This window comes from Eublepharis macularius, chromosome 18 (assembly GCF_028583425.1).
Source record: "Eublepharis macularius isolate TG4126 chromosome 18, MPM_Emac_v1.0, whole genome shotgun sequence".
NCBI classification, from domain to species: domain Eukaryota; kingdom Metazoa; phylum Chordata; class Lepidosauria; order Squamata; family Eublepharidae; genus Eublepharis; species Eublepharis macularius.
In genome coordinates this window covers 38,779,750-38,805,346 of record NC_072807.1, presented here as the reverse complement: position 1 = coordinate 38,805,346, position 25,597 = coordinate 38,779,750, and the positions used below count along the sequence as shown (strand labels likewise).

Below are 25,597 nucleotides of genomic sequence, written 5' to 3'. Positions count from 1 at the left end.
CTTTTTATATTGACATTGTTTACCTCTTAGATCTTAATCTTCAATATAACGTTTCTATCACCCGCTCTTAAAAATCAGCCAGGTAATTTTAGATATTCCTTCAATTTAAAATTGAAACCCTGTCTGTAGTCACCACTTTTCTTACTTCAGAAGTTAGGAGCACACAGAGCGGAAATGTAGCTAGTTCAGAGACAGCACCCATCTCAGAAGATGGGCAACTACTGGCCCTTGAGCCCAGAGGGATGTCATAGATGTGTTCCAGGAAGCAGCCATGGATACAGACAGAAGTCTAGGAATCAAATCCCAGTTCCTGCAGCAATCAAGGTGTTATTTGATCCTTCCAATATGCTTTAGTTCTCCGATGCCCTCTTACGGCCAAGGTGCGGTTACAACTTGACTCAGAGAATTGCCCACGGGGAAGTTTGGAGTTTGCCTTTTTAAAAGCAGGCTGCCATTCCCTGCAGATACTGGAGTGTGGCAGGATCGAGGCCTTCTGACAGCCATTCTTAGGGAAGGGTGGAGTTTGGTGTTATTTAAAGGCTTGGTGGGGAGCCAATCATTGCCAGTACAACCAGTATCTCCAGTTCAGTGACTAGACTTCCTGTGAGACCAACTGCAAGTTCTCCAGCTGTTTCCCAGAGCTTCTTGCCCCCACCCCAGCATGTGGTGCTACTCTGCCCTGGATCACTACCTGCCCAATGCTTGGACAATGTCAACCTGTTTGTCTCACCAATCTGGTGGCATAATGCTTTCTCCATTTGTATGGTGCACAGCTGGACCACCTGTGGCTTCGTCCTGTGTGATCATTAATCCAGGATAACAACAACCCTCTAATTCTGTATCACTAAAGCAGAATAAAAACCCCTCTTGGCCCTTAGTTCAAACTTGACGTCATGCTCAAAAGTTGTGTAGAGCAAGTGAGCTAGCTCATGTGATCTTCAGCTGTCTGATGTGCTGCTGAAGGAGCCATAGAATATAAGCAATGGGGGTTGCAGCTCTAGCAACGGAAGAAGGAATTGGTGCCTCTTGCGGGGGCGGGGGGAGTATTATGAGTGCCAGCTTCTTTTCAGAAGACTAGGATGCAAAAAACAAAACTTCTCAATTTTTTTAAAATCTAGGCACTTCAAAACATTAAAGTATAAGTGCCCACAAGTTTACAATCCAACAAATGGAAGTGTCTTCACATTTCAGAGTCTCTGTCTCAATTTAGGTTCTGTGCCACATAGAAATGGCCTCCTCCCATGTGCTCTGTTGCTGTCCCCAAGACCCATCCATGCATCAGGTTCTGGCCACAAGGCACAGGGATGTGTGTGCATTTGCCTCCTAACTATGGAATTCCCGCCCCATAAGACTTTTCAGAATCCAAGCTTTAGCACCGCTTCAAGCACTTGGAGATCTCCCCATTTAGGCTGCCTTTGGAATAGGGTGAGGAAATGTTCTAATTAGTTATTTTGCAAAGGTTTTTCTTTATAGGACGGAAGAAGGACTCAGATGGTTCCAATCAGAGGTCTAACTAGTTCAGTGTTGTGATTTGGAAGCCAGCCAGATGCCTCTGGGAAGTTCGCAAGCAGGGCATGAAGGCAGCATCTCTCCCCACCCCCACCCCCACCCCCGTTGCTGGTTCCCAATGTTTGGTCCTCAGGAGCTCTGGGAAGGTTCCATTTAGTTATCAAGGCTAATTGATCCTCCATCCATGGATTTGTCTTAGCTAGTGGATATGAGCGCATCTGATGACAGCGAACACAAGTTTAGTGTGAAGTATTGTGTGAAGATGTGGTGCTTTTCACTGCTGAACTTCCTATCCATTTAATTATTTTGAGTTCTATAAGATTCTAGAATCTTCACAGTATGATGATTGCTTTTGGGTTGGTAACCATGTTGCTCTGTAGTAGAAGAGCAAGATTAAGGTCCAGTAGCACCCAAAGACCAACTAGCTTTCCAGGGTATGAGCTTTCGAGAGTCAGAGCTCCCTGATGAAGGAAATCTAGTTGGTCTTTAAAGTGCAACTGGACCCAAGGATTGCCTTTGTTATCCTAAGTAGTTAGGGCACTGGGTGATATCCTGATATATCTAGAATTGGCTTGGCATCGAAAATGCCCAGCTACTATTGCAAGATGCTTTGTGTTCTGTATCTTTGGGTAGGGGGGTGTACAAACTGTACAATTAGCCGACAGTTTCCAATAGTGTTACTTTCCTAAGGATTTAACCTGGGGGAGACCTCTGCTACTTTGAGGCAGCATACTTTTGTTTGAACGGAAGCTAATATGGAACACATTTTCAACACTGGCTAATTCCTTTCAATTGAGCCAGTGTTGGCAATTATGAAATAGGCTAGACATTGGCAAGAGTGTAAGAAGTAATTATAGGCTTCCTAAATCTGCAGAGTTTAAATAATTACAGGTTTTTAAGTGTTATTGTGTGCTGCAATCTATACTAACATTTTATCTTGGTCTTTTGAATTTGTAGAGCAGAAATCCTTTCCAGGCCATTGCCACCATATGAGCTTTTGGAGACAGTTACCTTCTGTAGATTCAGGGAATAATCATATCAGGTTGTTCTGTTGTGTTCCACTGAAAAGAAGCAACCTTCTATAGACTTAAGGTCTGTCTATATACAACAGCTGCTGCTTTACACTTTACTAAAGCTATTCAAAATGCTGGCCCGTGCAAGGTTTTCAAATGAACGCTCTGGTGATTAGGCTCTTCCAGGGTCCCTAGACTGAATGTGTGTCCCTTGGTGCCAAAGCATAATGTAAGGGTTTTTTCCCACTGGAGAAGTGGGAAGGCTACATGTCTGTGAATTTATCAAGGCTGCTTGAAGACCTACCACGGCTGGCCTTCAGGGTGCTTAGAATGGGCTTGCAAAATGCACTTGTCCTTGTCTGCCTTTGGGGAGGAACAGTTGCATCCCAGCAACTAGTCAAAACAACTTGTGAACATTGGATCCAAACTGGTTCTTTGTGTTTGCTATGAGAGATGTGGGTTTAGACCCACAGGGACGATAATCTTGGGTAGGGAGATCTGTCAGTAACTTGGTGGACTTATTTGCAAGCCTGGCCTAGCTCCTATGAAATCAAAATAATATTCAACATGGTATAACCATTTTATCATTTCTTATTTGCATTCAGGGAAATTTTAGTCCAAGCTAAATACCTAGCCAGAGGTTTGGCTTGCATATTCAATGGAAAAATTGGCCTGTCACTGAAGAAATACACTGGTGATTTGCTTTGGACAAGTGTTTCACATAAAGTTGCTGAGGTGTTATCCTAGAACTGAGCAATCATAGTGGCAGTAGGTGGTCTTCTTTTAAAAAATAAAACTCTTTGGGGCAGCTGAACTGATCTGTGGTGGTCTATTCTTAGATTTCCTTGGAGAGTTTTTTTCTTCGACTGTGAGAAGAGCATTCAGAATTTATTTAAGGACCTTTGAAAGGTGTTGAATATATCTAGCTTCTAGAAAGTTGCCTACCTCTTTTCGTACCATATAGAAATTCGGGGGTGGGGGGAGGAATCCAGGTTAGATTACTGTTTTGTGGTCTGTAGCTGACAGGTTGATGCTCTGGTGAACATATTACTCCTGTATGAGGTCTTCATTTGTTTCCAGGAGGAATTTAAAGTGCCAGTTTTGACCTTTAAAAAAATCTGGGACCAAGATGTTTAATGTCTTTCACCCAGTCAAGCCTGCCCAAGCAACTGAGATCCACTTGAGGGGTCTTTCTCTGCATTCTCCCACTATCTGAAGCAAGGCAGACGCTGACCTGAGATAGGGCCATCTCAGTCATATCACCAAGCCTGTGGAATAATTTCCTCCATGAAGCCTGCCTGGCACCTTTATAATTGACATTTAGGCCCTGGGCAAAAATGCTTCTATTCTCTCAGATATTAGATTAGGTGTCCTTTGTTCCTTGACAAAGCAACAAGTATCGGATGAAGAGAGCTTTGACTCTCAAAACCTCTCATACCCTGGGAATCTAATTGGTCTTTAAGGTGCCTGAAACTTGCTCTTGTTCCTTGGTTCTCTGTTCATCAGGTGGGGGTGGGTTACTGCTGGTGGCTCTGATGTATGATGTATGATGGAATTCCATGTATTTGGCAGTTGTCTGTGTTGATTGTTTTTTGAATTGTTGTCAGCCTCTATGAGCAAATGTCCATGTAAGAAAAGCAGAATAAAAATAGTTTTAATGATTAGGCGTTTTGCAGTAGAGGCGGGACTTGATTTTCTTGTGCAGGTCTTCCATGTGAAACTTAGGATGACAGCTGAAAGTGATGACCGCTTCTGTTATGCACCGTGGAACCAGTTCTTTGACTGACCTTCACAGTATTCCTTTTTGGATATTGGTTGACTCCTGGGGTGCTTTTCTTTGTTGTAGCTTTCATGCATCAGGAACACATCCCATCTTTCTTGATGTTTCAAAGGCTCCGAAATAATCTGAAGGTCTATATTTGCAACAGATGTTTTTGTCTTCCTGCCTAAGGAAATTTTTGATGACAGATTTAGTTTCCTTTTAATTCTGACTTCATTGCTGTTATCACAGCTTCCATTTTACTTTTAGTTGCTGTATTTAATTGGGCATCTCTAGTGAATTATTTTAGTTGTGCGATACATTGGGCATTACGGGAGAGAAGGTGGCATGAAATCACTTTCAATAAATAAATAGTTCACAGCATTGCTTTCTGTTTAAGGGGTGGTTAAAATAATTGGTGAACCAGATCTAAGACAGACTCCAGAAAGCGTAATTACTGTAATGAAGAAGGATTAGACTGTGTTCCATTAGTTACTGCGACTTGACATAAGCAAGACTCCTGCGCACAATGATGGCCAACCAAATAAATATGCAGTTGTTACCCAGTCCTGTCGTATATAGGCTTCCTGGGGGAAGCCTTCCACAGATATTGTTGCTGTTGAGCATCTCTGCAAGGATCGGAGTTGGTTCCCGGTGTTTTGCAGGCCTCCTCCATTCTGTGCAATTGATCTGCATAAAAGGAAACTGAAGGCAAAATACAAAAAATACTGAACCTTAAAATTGGAGGAGGGGCTTGAGTGAAGGAAGACCCCTTTCACTCTCCTGTGTTAGAGGAAAATTGGAGTGGGCAAGAGAATGGATTATGGGAGGGCTCTCTTTTATGGCAGCAAATTAGAGGCTGGTATTGTTTGGGGGGGCAAGGCATAGGAAATGGGAGTGAGAAGGATGGAGAGGTTTGGTGTGTGAAGGCAAGAGCGCTAAAATGAAGGAAGGGAGTTTAAACTGCTTTTGTGTGTTGGGTTGGAATATCAGGGATTGATATGAGTTGGGATCAGGGATGGAGCTCTGAAGTACAGGAGCAGTTGCTGGCCTCTCCAGTTGATATACACTAGAGATACAGGAGATGGACTGTTCCTCTTTGGTAAAGGAAACTGACTATTCAGGCGCTTTTGTCTTAGAACCAGCAACTGCAGAAAGGCTAAGCATTTCTGTCATCATGGGTATCTTTTTTTTCAGAGAGGCATTTGATTGTGTTGCTTTTGGAACTCAGTCTTGATTAAGATCTGTCTGTTTTTGAACTGGGTGGTTCACTTCCTTCCAACTTCCAAAGAGCACCGATCTTGTTTGTTAAAATGCTGTTCAGCGTCAGAAATAATGTTAACCCAGTAGTAATAAAAGTAGCCCTGAAGGTTGTGTGCTCTGGTCTTGAAAAAGAGGAAAACCCACTATGAGTATCAGGCTTCTTGTTTGGCTGGCCTGCATAGACTTGTGATGGTTGGAGAGGTATAGAACTGGGATTAGTTATTACATGTTTTTCAAGGCAATCAAACCATAAAGAAGCTGACCTCCTCTCTTGACAACTGAGGGTGCCTTGTATTATTTATGAGCAGGGACCCATGGGAGAGGGGAAATCTCCCCCCTCGTGACTGCTGCTTCATCGTGCCAACTTGCTGCCTTTCTCCCCGTACTCCTCTGTCACTGCCTTTTTCTTCTTCACCTTTCCTTCCTTGCTATCTTCTCCCTTTTCTCTTTGGACTGGTGTTCTCCATCCAGAATTAAACAGGTATGATTATATCTAATGGGATAGTCTGATCTTAACAGTGTTTTGTTGTTTTCGACTTGGATATCATGATAATAACACTGCTTATATCTGCTCTTCTACATATTAATGCCCCACTCATATCTTGGGAAAGTGTGGGGTAGGCATTGAACATAAGTAGTTTCACTTTAATGGAGGAGAAAGATAACCTCTAGATGACAACAGTAGCACCTTTAAGACTAACCAACTTTACTGTAGCATAAGCTTTCGAGAATCACAGTTCTCTTCTTCAGATGACAGCCAATGTGGTGTAGTGGTTAGACTAGGATTGGGAGATTCAAACCTGCCCCCCCCATGCACTAGCTGGATGACAGTTGCATTCTCTCAGCCTACTCTCCCTCACAGGGTTGTTGCAAAGATAAAACGGGGAAGAGGGAACTATGTAAACCACCCTGAGCTCCTTAGAGGAAGGGCGGGATAAAATTTGAATGAATAGATAAACAAGATTATCAACTCCAAGAAGAAAGCAAGCACCAACTGTTTGTACACCAGTGTTAAGTTAGCCATGCATTAAAGATAATATTTGGCAAGTGGCAATAAGCATTCAAAAGTCACGAGAGTGCTTATTATTACAGTAGTTCAGAAGATGCTTGCCTCTTGAGACCCTGGTATTTTAAGCGTGTCACTCACAGCTCAGTTAGCTACTTTGCACAAGAGTCTCGGGCTCCATTTCACTGTTCCAGGTATCCACGTTGCTTCTAAGAGAGAGTTATTGCAAGTCGTTGGGTATGAGCCCCGTGTCCTTCCCTTCAAAATCTTCACAGGCAGCAAGTTATGTAGGCTGAACTTGGTGAAGGACAAAGGGTATTTCTGTCCTCTTCCTAGAGAAATGTTTCTTTACAGCTTCATTATAAATCACCTCTAGAAATGGGCACATACTGATATGCTGTTACTGGCATGGTGACCCTAAGGCAATTTTTTATATAAAATCTGTGTAAGAGTATAATTTACAATACAGAACTGAGCTGCATCAGAAAAGTAATGGGAAACATTGCCATGATTCTTGGAGAGAGGCTAAAAACCCAATTGAAATAGCTCCCTTAGTCATTTTGTGTGTCCTGCTGTATCTTATATGCTCAGGGCAGGTTACGGTATTTGAAACTGGCAAATGCAAACCAAGGTGAGATTTAAACCTCTATTCCTTCTCCTTCGAAACACATGCTGGTACATCCCAGGCCACTGAAAGTGCACACATGCGCCCACACAGCTGCTTCTGAAAGAACCTGCTTTGCAGGTAGAAGGTCCTAGGTTCAGTTCCCAGCATTTTCAGTTAAAAGGATCAGGTAATAGGTGATGTAACCCTGGAGGGTTCCTGCCAGTTAGAGGAGACAGTATTGAGCCAGATGGACTAACGGTCTCACCTGACAGTTTCATGTGATGTGATGTGATCCACTGAGCCCATAGCGATTGAATGGAGCCCACGTGTGCACACCCCTATAACTATATCTGCTAGCTTTGACAAAGGATTTGAAAACTCAGCCATTCCACCAAGGTTCCATGATATAGCGATACTCAGTTGAATATGCAGCTCACCTGCATTTTCACATAATTTTTTTATGCCGGTTGGGGAACTGGAAGCAGATAAGAGGATACGAGTACACTATGTAGTTGTTAGCAAGAGCACTGGAATGTTCCATGCAGATAAAGGCCTTGCTAGGACCCTCTTCCTTTGCAACTATGGAATCTGCACAGACCAAGAGACAGTGTGTCTGTCATTCAGTCCAGATAAGGGCATGTGGAGCATCTCAGTTCTTGTTTTGAAGAATCTCAGGGCAGCGTGGGTTAGGATATTCTGCCTGTGGTACTGACCATGAATGAAATCTCAGGATCTCTGTTAATTGTCAAGGTAATTTATCAATCCAGAATACCACTCATCTTGATCTACTGAAACTAGACAAAGTTTTACAGTATATTCAAAAGTATATTAAAAATAATTTAAAGTGGAACATTCTTCCCCAGCAATGTCTGTTTAGGGGACTGTGAAAATTATTTGCATTCCTCTTCTTGAATATTTATTTTCTTCTGGGAAGTTAATTGTTAAATTACTTTTTGTTACTGGGTGGATTTGGCCCACGCTGTTCCTTCACTTATTGTTTTCAGTATTAGTTCATCCCCTTCCCCCACACATACAGTTTTAAAATAAAATTTGACTGAAGGCCAAATGGTGAAGGAAACAAAATACTTATCTCTGCAAACATTTAATTTGTCCAATCTCGGCTGGGTTCTATGAAAAGGAGACTTTTGCAGTGTTAAATTGGATTGCAGAAAGTCAGCTGATTCTAATAGCCTTTGCATACAAATAAAAAAAGTTGATCTGATTATTGTTTCTGTGCTCAGTGACGGGGCTTATGTAATCATTAAGCCCGGTACTTCTTTATCTAAAGCAGATTACAAGGCCACTGTCATTTTGGAGACAGGCATTAAACAGATTTAGTTAGCGTTAAATACGTTAACCTCAACTTTAGCTTGCTTGGAGAACACAAGTTTACCTAGCATCTAAAACTCGTGCATGAAAAGTCCACCAGTGTAGCTGCATGTTTCTCCTAGGTTTGTCAGTCAGTTTAAAGGATTTCTAGTTGATTTGTCATCTGCCTTTTAACTGGCATACAGATTAAATTTCTGTATTACTAAAATCTCGCTATAGCAATTTTCTGGGTGGGAAAGGTATTGTAGAAAGTGTCACATAATTTGTTTTTTTTTTAAACCACCAATCATTGTTACTATGAAAAATTGGCCTTTGTTTTGGCAGGTTATACCAGTTTTGGAATGTTAGACTCAAGCAAGTATACTATGAGTTGTTTTGCCTAATCAATCAGCTAAAGGCAGCTGATCCATCTACTTGGTTAAAGCTTGCCGCTCTAAATTTAAAATGTATGATTTGTACTGGAAGGAATAATGATTGCAGGTTGGCAGTGGCCAGACTCTTGGGAAATGAGAATAGCACGTCATCAGCCCAAAAAAGAAGTTGAGGCAAGTGAAAAGTCGGGTCAAACTTCAGTCCATTATAAAGGGGTCCCTTAAGGAGTATGGATACACAGCCTAAATGTATTTATTTTATTTATGTCATTTATAGTCCATCTTTCTCACTGAAACTCAAGGTGGATTACACAGTGTGAAATTAGCACAGTCAATATCAAGGACATTTCCATAAACAATGCCATAGGGTAAATAAATACAAGTTTACAAAGACAAAGCATTAGCAGGAATCCAATTCAGAGTTGAAGAAATGCTGAAACAGAACATAAGCAATTCTAGGACTGACATTAGACAACCCAATAGGGTCATACTTAAAACAGCAGGTAGCACATAGGAGCACATACTTAAAGCAGCATACAGTACATAAGGCAACATAATGGTGAAGTATATGGTCCCTAACTCATTCCATACATATTGGTATAAAGTGGGTTTTCTGTTTCTTACCAACAAAATAATCATGATTTTCTGTACTCCCAACAGCTCTTACTGATGACATAGTGTTAGTTTAGTTAACATCTCTTTGAGCCCGAATGTGCTTCTTCTCACCAACTGGAGTATTTTATACTTAACACTCATTTAAGTGGGCCTGGATTTTGCTCACCCTTCCTTTAGGGAGGAGAGTGGAACCGGAAGGGATGCTTCATTGAATGTACTTATAAATTTAATTCAGTGCAAAAATACCATTGTAACAAATTTAAACAGTTGTGCATACATGTATCAACTGATCATTCCATGGTAGGAAATTAATAGTATGCTCTTACAGTATAGCAGACCAGGGACTATACAGAACATATATATCCCAGCTACTATTACAGCAGAACATCTCTGTTTCACATGTCTGTAAATTTCCAAAGTATCTCATTTGGGGAAGCTGGAATTTTCACCTGCTCTGTTTCTGATAAAGGTTGATCGTGCTTTTTAAATCTTTTATACAGCTTGACAGCTTTTGCACTTCCACTTAGAGCTGATCCAATTAAAGATGTCATCATAGCTTCCTCTAGTTTGACATTTCAAGAAGTTTGAATGGTATAAGCTTAACTTTGCGAAGTGTGAATTGTGTTTAGTAGGAAATAGGAAACATAAAATCCCTTTTAACTATATGGAAGGTAGCATTGCAAGAAGTTGAGGGCAGAGAGGTGCTTTTACTTTTTGAATTCAGCAGTGTCTAAAAATGATTGGCCCTTTCACTTTGTCAAAACTTTATGACATTACCAGCACCAGAAAATTGGCTTTAAAAAATAACTATTTGGGGTTTTGTTTTAACCACATACATATTTTGGGATCATATTAGCAGGAATTTTCCAAACCCTTATGGCATTTTTTCTTTTAAAAATGTAAGTTAAAAAAACCCTACTGGGACTAGATGGCCTGGAGGGTCCTTCCAACCCTATGATTCTATGATTCTACTTGACCAAAGAACGTTCAAAGTCATGGCTTTAAAAACTTGAAGGCTGATTCTCCAGAATGTTTTACCATGGTGCGTAGTGAGTGGTATACTGGCCAAAAGAAGCATGGTTTTGTGATATTTGCCTGTTGTGAATCTGAGGGTGATATGAAGCAAAATGAAGGCTCTTGGTAGAGGGCCTGGAGCAGCAAGTGCTGAATCTCCTAACATGTCTTCCATTGGCAATAGCTTAGTGGTCGTGCACGTTATTGTATGCCCCCCCCAATGTCCCTCAGGTTATTTCTTTTCATTCAGTTTATACCTCACTTTTCTCCCCAGTGGGGATGCAGGGTGGCTTAGATAAATCTCCTCTCCGTTTTATCCTCACAAAAACCCTGTGAGGTAGGTTAGGCTGAGAGTGTTTAACTGGCCCAAGGCCACCTGGTGAGCTTCCATGGAAGAGTAGGGATTTGAACTTCATTCTCCCAGACCCTAGTCCAACACTCTGACCACGGCACTCAAGCTTGCCTTGTCAAGACCCAGTATTGATAGTCTGGGTGTTGGACAGCAGAGCCAGCCAACCAGATTGGAACCAGGCAGCTGCCTTATCTGCATCAGCATCCTTTGTTCATGGGGGCATTCAAGCAAAGGGTAGGCTTTCCCTCTTATGGTCCAACTGGACTCCATGCCGTCCTCCTATCAACAATTCCCCATCCAACTGGGTCTTGCATCCTTTGGCCTTTGGCTTCCTATAACCTTGCACTGACAATAAGCAATCCAAGTGATTGTGTTAAGAAGGAAGAATTTTAGTGTGCTACTGTAGCAGTTTACAATCTGAGAAGTGTAGCCCACTTTGTTGTATCACAGAGCATTGTGATACTTTGATTGCAAAATGTAGCTGTTTGGGGGTGGAAGAATATATTGGGTCAGCCCTAGATCAGCTCCTAAATTTTGATCTCATGAACTGTATTTTGCCGCACTAAAATGATCATGTGAATTGTTCTTGTTTCTGTGTGTGATGCCCAGTAGCAGAAGTGTTGCTTCCCTGCTCTGCCTGCAAAAGTCCCTTCTTTCCTCCTGTCAATGCGGTCGTGTCAGTAGGAGCCAGACCACTGCAGGGGCTGAAAAAAACCTTACTTGCAAAATGCTGAAAGAATGATGTGAAATCCCTTAGAGCCCAGCAAAAATAAATGGTGGTCTTTTTGAGATTAGTGCAATGGTCTATCAGGACCAAGGACATATTGGAGAAGGAATGTGTCGTTTTGGAATTCTTTCTTAATCAGATTCTTAAGTAGTAGCAGTGTTAGTCTTTTGCTTTTGTTGCAGGAAGAAGACCCATGCACCTTTAAAGACTTGTTTATTTTGGCTTGTGTAGAGTAGAGCTCTCTTTGACAGATGCAGATAAAGTAGGTTCTGCTCCTCCAAAGTTTAAGCTGCAATAAATCAGTCCATGTTTGAGGTCCCGCAAGCCTTCTTTTTTCCCTTCCTTAGCTAAAGCTCAACTCCATTGACTATAGTGACATCTAATGGTGGACCCCCTGCAATTGATTCGACAGGTACCAAATGGGAATCTCTATAGCTCTTTTATTTGATATTCTTGTTATCACAGAGCTCATCTGAAAATGATGCTTGAAAGCTGCATTAGAACTGGAAAGATTAGATCCAGCTGCTAGTAATAACCAAAAGTGGGATATGTTGTTGTCAGTGTAGTAGCAGATGGACAAAAAGCATCTTGTTGTTTGTAACCAGAAAGGAACTTTTGACTTCCTGCCAGTAGGAATTTAAGATGGGGGGGGGCATTGTTACTAAGGGAATTGTTTTCCAAATGTTTAATAGAAGATGTACTTTAAAAATGCATTTTCCTATCTGTTTCCAGACATCCCCCTTTATATTGCCGTAAGAATTCAACAAGGGTCCAAGTACAGGAATATGGCTTTTTAAACCTTGCAGTTCTACTTCTGTGGCCTTTTTTCAAGTGGTATACGCTGGTACACAGTACAGGCACCTCTTGGGCATTCAGGATTTGGGCTGAGAGGGGAGAACATCATAAGTACTGGCACCTTTTCTTTTTTTTTAAAGAAAAAAAGCACTGCCTCCTTCATGTGATCAAGCTGTCCTGGATTCTGCTTCTTGTCATTTCTGAGCGATTGCTTCAGGATTCTCTTGCATGCACCAGTCTGCCTCAGACAAGGAAAAAGAGGGGGAGGGGGGCTCTGACATAGCAGCTGAAAACTGGAAGGGGGACATTCCTGGGCATTCCACACTTCTTGGGCCTTGATGGAGTTCAACATCTGTAAACCAACCTTTGCAATGTGATGGGATTGGGTTTATTTTTGTGAGATGCTGATCTTTTTAAAGGGATGCTGTGAAAACTGGAAGTCTTCCTTTCCATGCACATCTAAGGACTTCAGTAGGATAGGGTGTCATTCTCTCCTCCTACCACATGTCACTAATGTGTGACATAAAAGCACCAAGTAAGCAATTAAGTACTGTTGATGTCATACCACTTCTGGCATCAGCTATCGTAATGAGGACCAACCCACTGTTTCCTCTTGATTGTTTCCATGCATGAAAATATTCAGTGGACTGCTTTCAGTATATTTACATGACAAATGAACACAGAAGTGCCACTGGTGTTATTCCCTTTCTAAGAGTGATACATCTGCTTGGGAGTGAAGCCTTATTGTTTCCAGGACCATGTAAACAGATGCTGCTGTTATCTTTTGCTTCAACGCAGGTATACGCACTCATTTTCTGAACATTTTATAACACCAGTGAATAATAGACTGCCAATCATGTTGCCTACTACCAAGGATACTGGTGTGGTATAAGGATAAGTGCTACACAGCTGCCATCAACGGCAAGGGTTTATTATTATTATTATTATTATTAATTAAATAAGTAATATGTTGTGCAGCATAGAAATTACAAACAAAAAGTACCCAAATGCTAATAGCTTAACTTTGTCAAAAAAATCTTTATCTCTGTAACGTGCCAGGTGCCCAGCCCTACTGTAGGACATAGTGATACATCTTCGGTGTACAAGTATAAATATAACACATGACGTGGACCCGGATAAGCCCTAAACTTCACAGTAGCCAGTCTTATACAAGTAATCTGTAAATAGCCATTTCCTTCGAACACAGTTTCAGGTGGGTAGTCATACTGGTCTGCAATAGAAGAACAAGTCCAGTAGCTCCTTAAAGACTAACAAGATTTTCAGGGAATAAGCTCTTAAGGATCAAAGCCCCCTTCATCAGATCCCTTCAAATCTCAAAAGTGCACATCTGAAAATTTTGTTAGTCTTTTAAGGTGCTGCTGGACTCAAATCTTGAATATGAATCTTCAGTCTTTACCATAGTGAAAATTAAGAATGTGAATCTTCCAAACTCACTCTTAATTCTTTTGGACCCAGGAGTTATCTGAGCAGAGAAAACAATGTGCAAAGCCCAGTGGCCCATGGCATACTTTAAGGTCTCTAGTGGAGGAATTGCAGATGCTTATGTTATGATGTGTGGGAAAGGATCCCCATAACACATTTATGTTGGACAAAATAATGGTGCTTGCAGTAAAAACAGTTTGTGCTTTTACGCGCATGCATGCATGCATGCACGCGCACGCATGCACACACATGCGCTTTGAGAGCGCAGTGTTCAGGAGCTTGTTGAAAGCAAAATGTCATTGTAAGCTTCAGATAATTTAGGTGAATAATACTTCATCTTCATGAATTACTTTAGGGTGCACTGTAGAGCAAATTATTTGGGTAATGGAGCTGAAAATGCACTGGGATTAGAATGTTCTGTAGTCAAATGATTCCTTGTTTAATTCAGTTGGTTGGTTGGTTTCAAATACCACATTACATGCGGTATCCTTGTTTATGCTACTAAATATGTATGAGTGTCATTGACTATGTATGACTTCATGTTTAATCAATAGACTTATAAGGAGCAGCAGCAATGTTTCCAACACAAATGATTGTCTTTGATAAGTGTGGCACTTTCTGCTTTCTCTATAGAATGGGTTTATATTACATTTCAAAGGGTGATAGCTGTGTCTGTCTGCCACAGCAAAACAAAAAGGAGGCTCAAGAGACCTTAGAAGCTAACAATTTTATTGTGGTATCAGCTTTTTAATGGACTCCAGATCACTAAACCTTGCCCCACAATAGTTCTGTTAGTATTAGAGAGTCCTAACACTCATCTTGTGTTTGTTACTAATGATCTTTTCTTGGCTTTGAGGTTTGGGAATACAGCTGTGTTGGGGGGGGGATTCCATTTCTCTGGTTATAAAACCAAGCGAACTGTTCCGAGTGACTATAAGATTTGTCACATTTTTTTCTGGTTCCTCTTTTGATTCCCACATCTCATCGTATGTGACCCTATTTCATCTTATTTTCAGTCCCATCAGGTTTTCATTATTAATACTTTTGGATGGGGGCTCTTAGAGAGTTCGAAGCTGTAGCAGTGGACTGTAGGACTCCTTTTGGATACCCTCCCTGCATGAGTCCCTATCACCTGAGCTCTGCTGTCTTCGCTGCCAGCTGTCACAGTCTGAGCCAAGCCATTGGCAAGACTTTGTGGGTGTTGCTGTAATACAGGGGATAATTTTGTACAGAGAAAAGATGGGTGGCTTGGCCTGTTGATTGTGCTGTGATCAGATCTTTCGTTTTTCATTCCACCGTTGCAAGATACACTGCAGTCAGCCCAGTGCTTCTATTTAACCATATGATTAGCTTGAGTAGTAAATAAGGTGCATGCTTACAGTATGTGATTAAGTGTGATTCCGGAATAGGAGCCAAGTCTGACAGTAGTTTATGAGGCTCTGTTCTTTTCCTTGCTGCCTGATGGTGCAACCCTATTGAGCTCATGGATGTCTGAGCTCTCGCAGTCTCTTATACGTAGGCTTCTTAAAAAAGTGTACAGTTCTGTAAAGTAGTTCAGTTCTGCTAACTGCTAAGAAAACTTACATTATGCAATGTATTAAGTAAGAATGAAGTTCTCTCTTTCTTTAGAAAATGTATAATTGTAATGAGAGGTCCCAAAGTTGAGTTTCCTTTTTCCTCTCTGGCTGAGGAAGAACAAATAGGAAGCTGTTGGGGGAATGGAGATTAGTAGCCTCACATTACCAGGAGTAAACAGTAGATCCCAAATGAAACCTAAAGGATCTAAAGATCCACCCCCACCCCAATGTCAGCCAAGAAGAAGCTGCTCCAACCCTGAAGGTTTAAGGACTTTGCGTACAATTTCTTGAAAGCCTCTCCCGTGCACTTGTTCCTGAGAAATGGACAGAACATATGCAAGCATGCGTATCTCAGACAATCCTGTGGGTTGTGTCTGTTAATGGATGCTAATTTCTGTGGGTTAACTCTTCATCTGTAATGCTGTTCCCCCCCCCCAAATTGGTCCTGTTTTTTAAAGCTTTGGACAAAAGTTTATAAGAAACTATAAGAATGTTAAATAATAAAGAGTCCCGTAGCACCTTTAAGACTAACCAACTTCACTGTAGCATACACTTTCGAGAGCCACAGCTCTCTTCATTAGATGTATATGTGTCCATGCATCTGACAGAGAACTGAGGCTCTCAAAAGCTTCTGCTACAATAAAGTTGGTTAGTCTTAAAGGTGCTACTGGACTCTACTATTTTGTTACAACAGACTAACACGACTAACTCCTCTGGATCTATAAGAAAAGTTAGTGAGTGAATGTCTCTGTTAATGTAAGTTTAAGCAGCAATGTGTGTACCAAAATCAGACCAAACATTGCTCCATTAGATTGGAACTGTAATTCACTTAAGTTCTAGACTAAAACTGTTTTTTCCCCTCCCTTGAGTATTATTTATATAAGCAGGGAAATATTGCTGCACTTGACGAACCAATTAACTTTAAGGTACAATTGGTAATAGTGAAACAGAACTGGAGATTTGTGTGCTTCCTTTAATGCCATACTCTGTTTTTTCGATAATTTCTCAGTATGTCTTGTTTGCATACGGACAAGATCTGAGCAAGTATTTATTTGCATGATGCAGATGAAAGAGATAAGTGAGAAAACACCCCATTCCCCCTCCTGGAAAAAAAGAAAAGAAAATAGCATAACCTGCAAACAAGCAATTTTGCGGTCACCAGACAAGAAAAATGTATGCCCTTTAAAGGGCAAAGAGAAAGTACAGGGATCTTCTGACTGGGGTTCAGTTTTAATTAGATTATTTGCAGTACAGACATTTAGAACAGTAATTGATCTAATGCCATGCAAAGGAGGTGATATGCTGCTTCTGATTTCACTCCACAGCACAGCACTAAATCTGAGGAGCGGAAATAAAGCATTGATCATTGCAGTCAATGCTATCAAAGGTTCGAATACACTCTGAGGAAACTAGCTCACATTTTTGTTGCTGTTTTAAAAGTTTTTCCCACTTTATCCACTAAGCTTCAGTTTATGCTCCATTAGAATAAAATTGTTACTCTCTTCCTGTGCAATTAAGCAGGTTGAACCCATGGTGAAGTGGATATTGGCACGCTTCATGCCAGTATGATACATATAATGAAGTAGTGAACTTGAGTCTTCACCGACACACATTCAATAACACTTATGTGTTATTTGCTCTGTCCTAAGATTGGTTTCAGTCTACTTTGATTTGATCTGGAAGAGAACAAATTCTAGAAAGTTACTTTCATATTCTAGTTTTTCTCCCAAGGAACGAACATACATGTTCAAAATGCACCAGGAATCAGATTGCTATAAGTTATTTCTCACACCTTGTGTGGTTTTTGCTTTTTACATCTCATTGCAAGATGGCACGAGTTTCCTTCATCGTGTATTCCTGTTTCTTTGGGCAAAGCAGGAACTCCTATGCCCAAGTGCATCTTGGCTTTGACATAAGAAGTCTCCCAACATGGCGGGTCTTTTGGCACCTTCTCAGATGGCCCATTTTAATAACCTGAAAGCTATTATATAACAAGCAGACATAAATTAGTACAGGGCCCTAAGGGGACCCTTGCCGTGCAGCAATGAATAGTTAATGTAGTGGAATGTTGGGCAGGTTATTAGTTTTCACTGTACAAATGCTGATCAGGGAATGCTTTTTTATAAGGTGTTTAAGAGAAAATATAATTAACTGGTTGTGTGATTCTGTTGCAGCTCAAATTGAAATTATTCCATGCAAGATCTGTGGAGACAAATCATCAGGAATCCATTATGGTGTCATTACCTGTGAGGGCTGCAAGGTAAGCTTTAAAAATGTGTATGTGTGTGTGAAAATGAAAGGACTGTGAACCTGTCTTTCCCTTACATGCTTTCCTCTTGGGAAGGTTACATTTTGCTTCTATAGTTGACCAGCACCGATCAATATAATTACACACATTTATTTTAAATTTCTTGTGCTTCCCCCCCCCCCCGCCCTCCCTTATTCTGAAGTACCATAAATTCACATCGGTTCTTAATACTTAAAGTCCCCAAATACCTCTTTAGGTACTTTCACGGGTATTTCTAAAGCTTCTCTCCAAAAGTAAGTTTAATTTGGATATAGTGACTGAATCTTTTTCAAGAGGATACGCAAGTTCACTTTCTCCCAACGTGTGGGTTTTTTTCCTTTGTACTCAGCATGTGGTGAGACTTTTATAACATTTGGCCCCTTGAAAAAAATCTGTTCCCCACATGTTATGTAATTAACACTCTTGTTAAAATTATGACATGGAGAACATAGATCCAAACAGTTTGGATTTTCATATAAAGCTGATATAGCATTGTGGCCAGGAGATCAAATGGATCCAAAACATCCCTAGTTTAAAATTTGTCAGTCCACAGCCTCACTTAGGTGGCCTTAGACAAGTAATTTTCTGAGAGTCTCTCTCTACACAAGATGCCTCAGTGCGTGTTTGTGAAGTGTAGGGAGACAGAACGTTACCCGGGAAGCATAGTTTTAAAAGACAGCTGCTCCTCAGAGGGTTGTTCATTTCATCTTCACCTCCTAGAAGGCACTGTCAATTTCCCCTCTCCAGTTTAAAACTGTGTGGGATTGCACAACCAGAGGGCAGCGAGGAATGGAAATGGGCTAGAGCTGCCTTCCAGAGCCAGGCTTGGACCTGGAGAGGTTGTAATGGGCTGAAGTTTCCCTTCAGGCATTTCACAGTCCCTTCACACAGCTCCAGTGTGTAGCAAAGCCTTTGCCCTGCCGCTGCCATGTGTTTTTAAACTACCCTTCCCAGCTACCATTACATCTCCCAACATGTGTTCTTCATGTATCAGATGTCACGTGTAGAGAGACTCTTAGCTTCAGTTTCTAAAATTTAAATTAAAGAGAAGAGCCATGAAATGGCTACCTGACATATCCCTGGGAGCTTCAGAGAACAGGGCCTATGGACATACTACCTGCATATGCGTCCAGCGGGATAAACCAAAAGAAACCAAACCTTTACACTGCTCACCTACACTTCACTAATTTGCAAGCTTTGCTGATTCTTAAAATAGAATTGGAGGGTTTTAAGAATGGAAATTTGAAGGCGCAAACATTCTGACTACTACTGGCCATTGTATCCCATGGCCAAGGCCAAGTGCTTTGTGACTCTCACCTTGATCAGTTCTGCTGTCCAAAAGAAAGTTCAAGTTCCTACAGATGCACAACCATGAACCGATGCCACTGCCATTCTCAAGGCATCTTCAGGCTAATTGTTCTTTTGCCAGACGACATAGGAGAAAAATAACTTAGCATACATTTTATGCGAGGTGGTTGTTCCATATGGTATTGTGTTGGGCTTTGCTGAAGTAGCATAACAGGGAGCAAAGTTCTGAGAGTGAAATGATGGAACTTGTTCTCTCATCAGTATTTATCAGTATACGTTGTTACGTTTTACCCTGTCCTTTGAAATATATCTAGTTCATTTTGAGAGGAAAAAGAGAGAATATCTGCGGTTCCACATCACTAATATTGTAGCAGTGCAGATACTGTCTGTTTCCAAGACAAAAATTGCAAAGCACATATATTTACAATGATGTTGCTCTTGGCTACATTCCAAATGAGTTATTCTGACACACCCTATGACCTCGTTTGTAGCAAATGCCCACATCCTTATGTCAGACTCTGGTTGCCTTCAGTCTCGCATCACTCTTATGGGCTAAAGACAGTTTTTGAGAGCAGCTTGTAGCTATACAGTGGGCTTCTGACAAGACAGTAAAGTTCCCTTTCCTTTTATCCCTGCCTCACCAGGCCCTCATCAGATCAGTTTGTGCCAAGCAGCGACTTCCTCAGCCTTTTCTTTCCTTCCTTTTGTTTCCTAGCTTTCTCTGTATAAGCTCACAAGTTCAACTTTGAACAGATTTCCATAAGCATGATAGATGCCACGGAATGCTCAGTGATTGTGGTTGTGTCATTTCTCCCCACTTTCCCTGTTTATGCTTCCTGCAGCCCTTTGTTAAAGGCTGAGGGCTCTGAGCACTGAATCCATGGTGAAGTGGGCCTTAGTTGGATTGTTACATGGGTACAGTGGCTTAGAAACCCAGAATTTCATGGGCAAATCCAGAGAAGTTAGCCGTGTTAGTCTGTAGATGCAAAATAATAGAGTCCAGTAGCACCTTTAAGACTAACCAACTTTATTATAGCATAAGCTTTCGAGAACCACATGCATCTGACGAAGAGAGCTGTAGTTCTCGACAGCTTATGCTACAATAAAGTTGGTTAGTCTCAAAGGTGCTACTGGACTCTTTACTATGGGCAAATCCCCGTCTGTTGCACTAAAACTCTGAATAAGGTTGACATAGCAATACACCATCACTCTCCAGGGCGGGGTCAACCACCTGATACTTGCTGTTTATTTATTTGCTATTTATAGTCCGCCTTTCTCACTGAGACTCAAGGCAGATTACACAGTGCAAGTCAAGACCGATCAATTCTTGAGACATTCAGTGAACAATACAATAGGTATGGATTGCAAGAATTTGAAAACAAGAAGAAATCCAAATGCTAGGCTAGGCCCCCTTTTTCTGATGTAAGAGTGCATAGTCGGGATCAATTTGCAGTGATTAGCTAACTCCTTAACTGTTGAGAGATTTTAAGCATGGGAACATTAAACTCAAATGTAAGGAACTTTTATAAAAATAATTTAGTTCCCCTACTCCTCCTATAAAGCACTGTCAGACTTGGTCATCTTGTATTTCTTGACTAAAGTTTACACATTCAGTTTCCTCTCTTGATTACCAATACTTGATGACTGCTAGTGTTTGCACTGTCCCTGCTGAAAAACAGTGACCTTGAGCTGACATTATTAGGTGGTACAGAAAATCTCTCTGGAGTGACTATGGCGGCTCATTCACATTTGAAGTTTCTACAGTTAACAAATAATAAACGTGCATTTACAGCTGCTTAACTGGAATTAAAGGATAAAAAAATAATTGGTGTCCCATATACAGTGGACCAAGATTTCTACGTAAAATATTTCAAAATTTGTTGCAATACAGTCCCAAATTCTATGAACAGGAATCCAGATTTAGTATTTTGCCTTCTATACTTTAAAAATAAAGAGTTTGGTTTAGGAAATGCAAAAGGATGAAGGGGGAAAACACTATCTAGTCCCTAATTGGCAATTACTAGAATATTGTGAAATGTAATGATACGTGGAAATGTGTGACTGTTGGCCATAAATCATGGGATTATGAATAAGTCTTTGTTGTCATGGGCTGGTGTGTATCTCTTCCAGAGTGTCTGCCATTAGGATGCAACAAGGCAGCTGTCAGCTGTTTTCTTGTAATTAAACAGCCAATGAGCAGCTAATTAAGACATATGTGTATACAGAAGTGGAAGTGGGCATGTTAATGAACTGTAGGAATCAATTCATTAAACGAAAATTGTCAAAAGACCAAATACGAGCTCAGTGGTTCCAGTCTTTGCCAGGCTCAGAAAGCAGTGGGGCGGGAGAGGCAACCCTTCTGCCATCCAAACGGCATAGAAGTGTGTTTTCCCCACTCCTTATGACACCCTCACATTACCAAACAGAAAACAAATGCCTCTTTAATTGACAACTGTTGCAATGGTTATTTCTGTGTATAATGAATGGAACTTCTCTCTGCAGCAATTCCCCTTTCACAACCATATTTCACAAGTAGTTAATTTTGTTGATTGATTGTTTACCATATTTATAGACCACTTTTCAGTCATAACAGTTACCATTGGGGCTTACAATAAAAACAATACCATTTGATACTTTTAAACCTGTCAGGGCTGGGTGAGGTGGCGCAGACCTGGCAGGGAAGGTTTCCATCCTTTTCCCACCTAGATATTACAGCAGCTGTGCAAAGGTGGTACAGAATCAGATAGTCCGAAAGCCTTTGAAAAGCTTTTCTGAACCAGTCCGTGCTACGCCATGGCCAGGCAGTTTTTTGCAACCATAATCTTCGTTGCTATTAATAAGTTTTCAATAAAAGATTATATATTGCAGACTTTTTAAGAAGTTCAACAAAATCTCAAAGGGATCATATTTTGATTAATCAAATGTAGTCTTATATGCTGAAGATTGCCCTCGGAAGCAACATGTGTGAGAGTCAAAAATTACGGTTTTTCAGAGAGTCGCTGGGGCTCAATAAGCTCTCTGAAGATTGCACAAGATGATTTTATTACATTGATGATTTGCTACCAGTACATTGTTTTAAGTCTTATTTATAAGATTTGTTTACCATTTATACAAGAAAATATACAGATAAACAAAGGCCTAGGACATCAACAAAAGGGCTAATATAAAATAAACAAATAACATACTTGCTTTTTGTTCTGTTATTTTTTTGTGATTGATATTTTTATTCTACTTTTTAATGGCATTGATCAACAAGGAGACCTACAACAACAGACCAAAAGGCAGAGTATAAATATTTTATGTAAATGAATTAATCTCTTTCACCAAATCAATACTATTTTTCTCCAAAAAACTAAGAACAGTACATTTCTTTATTAAATCCTTTATATTAGCCATTCGCTGTTTGTCGGTTCTCTTAGTTGGATGGTCCCTTGTAATTTTGACATATAGAGTGAACTTTAAACGGACTAGCAGTGGCCTCCAGTCCTGTCCCTCAGTAGGACATGCTGAACAAAGCTATTAGCCCCAATTAATTTTTTGTAATTAAGGCGTCCCAGATACCAAAATTACACATTAACATTATCTTATTGCAATCCATACCACACTCTTACATTTTGTTGATAAAACCATTAGACAAGCAATCTGAGTAAGTCTAAACATTGGAGAAAAGTTTCCTTAACCATTACTTTAGCTATTGCTGCTTAAAATGTTTGTATCCAACTCTAGAATAGTCATTTTGATTGTAAGATAGTTCTTATTGGAGGAGCAGATCCACTCATGTATTGAGTGAATGGAATTGCTTAGTCAGGGTGTGAATGCCTGCTCTTTTTTGAGTTTGGAAGGGAATTTCCCCCACTCTACTTGATGGTTACCAGGCATGCTCTGTACTCACTGTGATGCACCAACTGTGAATGTTCTTTGTTTGTTTAACAAATTTCTACTCTGGCTACAAATCCACAGAATTCTTGAGGAAGCTTATAAATAACTTTAAAAAATTTAAATTATAAAATAAAGGGCCAGAAAGTCCAAATAAGTAAAAGGAACCACAAAATCAACAAACCAACTGAAAACTATGAAATCTGCACTGAGTCTCAGTGAGAAAAGCAACCTATAAATAATGTAAAAAAATAAAATAATGGGAGGCAATAAAAACAGAGCTCCATTAAAAGCCTGGAAAAGTAAAAAGTTTTGCCTAGCTCCTAGCACTCAGCAGGCAGCAGGGAGAGAGTTCCACAAATGAAACACAAGATTCGAGTCCAGGAGCACCTTAGAGACCAACTAGATTTCACCACTGGTGGTCACATACAGCTTCCAGCTCAAATCAGTTCAACACATCATTAATGACCTGCAACCTATGCTGACAATGATCCTGCTCTCACAGGCATTGGGAGGCAAAGCTTTTCTTGCCCAACCTAAACTCCTGACTCACAACAATGCATGCACATCCCAAGATGGCCATGAACTCTAGGACCAGGGCCTGCAATAAACTAAGTTACCAACTCTGTCCCCATATTCACTCCAAAAACACAATCACGGGACCTGACAACACCAGCTATACCATCTCCGGCTCATTCATTTGTTCATCTTACAACATTATATATGCAATCAAATGTCAAACAATGTCCTTCAGCTCTCTATATTGGACAAACAGGTCAGTCCCTTTGCAAAAGAAGGAATGGACACAAATCTGATATCAAAAACCACAACATTCAAAAACTAGGACATTCCATCACTGACCTCAGAGTAGTAGTTCTCAAGCAGAGAAACTTCAAAGGAAAATGACATGAGATTGCTGAAACTGAGTCCATTAGCAAATTTGGAACAATGGATCCCCAGGGTTGAATCAGGACAAAGGATTTTTCTCACAATACAGATGCCAATTTTACTCACTTTGCACCTGTTTTATCAACCTAATTATAATATATATTATAGCTAGCTTCTTGACAATCTAATTTACAATACCCCTCCCGCCCTCTACCTAGATTTTAAAGACTTCTACCCTTTTCCACTTTATGTGTCTGACGAAGGGAATTTTGACTTTCGAAAGCTCACAGCCTGGAAATCTAGTTGGTCTCTAAGTTCCTACTGAACCTGAATCTTGCTCTTCTACTACAAATCAACATGGCTACCAACCTGAAACAAATGTAATGGTCAGTTTTAACCCACAATACACAGGGAATGGATAGGACCTATCTAGTACTTTCTCTTCTGCCCTTTCTCCAAGGAACTCAGAGCAGTTTTCCTGAACTCAGGATGGTATATGGTTTTCCTTTCCCCATCTTATCCTCAAAACAGCCTTGTCAGATAGGTTGGACTGAGAGGATATGACTGGTCCAAAGTCACCCAGCAAGCTTCACAGGTACTGATTTGAACCCCGGTTTCCACAATCACAGACGATCCACTATTCCACATTGTTGTCCCTTACACTCACAAATGAGAAATGGTGCCTGTCTTTTATACTCTGGTATCAGCATCTAAAGTAAAATGAAGCATAAACTATCCAATGGCATTCTTGGTTGTCAACTAAAAGCCTTTATTTATATTTTCAGGAAGTAATCTCTCTCTCATGGTACCTTGCTTGTGACCCTTAACTTATTAAGTTACTGTAAGGAAATGCTTCATCTTAACATATACCAGACCAGTGGCCTGTATTTCATAGTCCTGTCTCTTTTCATTGGCTGGCAGCAGTTCTTTGCTCAGATTAAGAACCTTTCCTAGCCGTTCTACCTGAATTATTTTTAATTGAAAGTGACAGAGAATGAATCTGAATCCTTAGTATGCAAAGCAAACTAGCCATGATGTCTAAAGTTCAGAGGCAAGAAACCTCAACACCAGCGCTAGGAAATAACTTTGGGGAGAGTCCTCGGCCTTCATACTTGGTTCGTCGGTCCTTCAGGGCAGCTGGGTCGGCTGCTGTGGCTGGGCACATCTCACTATATTTCTGTGGCTGTGGTTTACATCTAATTTATACAGGGCGGAAACAGCAGATAGTTGAAGCTGTCTAAGAGAGAGGTTGTGTGCACCATTAGCAGCGTTCATCTCACTTTCTTCTCTGATAAATATTGTTTCAAAACCATCCAAACCAGTTTGATCAGATGTGACAGCGGCACACTTAAGTATACACTATGGGAAACTACTTCGGGCTCTTAAAAACGAATGTGTCTAGCTAAATGCAGACATTTACCAGACCACAGATAGCTGATAGTTTCCCTGACTCCAGTCCTTACATGCATATATCCAAAATGTGCAACCCCCCCCTTTTATAGCTAATTGTTTATATGCAGATATTAATAAATACTCTTAATGTCCGTTTCCCCCCCCCCTCTGAGGACAAGAATTATTTTAATATTATAAATGGGCGTCACAGTTAAACATGAAGTCCATTCTGAGTAATTTACTAACGCTTCGGAGCCTGCCACTGATAAATCTTCCTCTTCCCTTTTGTGATTTGTTCTACAGGGTTTTTTCAGGAGGAGTCAGCAGAGTAATGCCACGTACTCCTGTCCTCGTCAGAAGAATTGTTTAATTGATCGAACGAGTCGAAATCGTTGCCAACACTGCCGATTACAGAAATGCCTTGCTGTGGGAATGTCTCGAGATGGTGAGCTTTACTAGTTCAGGT

At 40.6% G+C, this 25,597-nt stretch overlaps 1 protein-coding gene across 2 annotated transcripts in view; it reads left to right on the top strand.

The window, feature by feature from the left end:
* Positions 1-25,597, top strand: part of RORA (RAR related orphan receptor A) — a 64,492-nt gene that overhangs the window by 26,303 nt on the left and 12,592 nt on the right. Inside the window, exons 2-3 of one of the 2 annotated variants that reach the window (XM_055002791.1) lie at positions 17,555-17,640; positions 25,435-25,576. In XM_055002791.1, coding sequence (XP_054858766.1) covers positions 17,555-17,640; positions 25,435-25,576 — 228 coding nt within the window. Of the gene's footprint in view, positions 1-17,554; positions 17,641-25,434; positions 25,596-25,597 lie in introns of those variants that run through there. The other variant, XM_055002792.1, reaches the window with a different exon arrangement.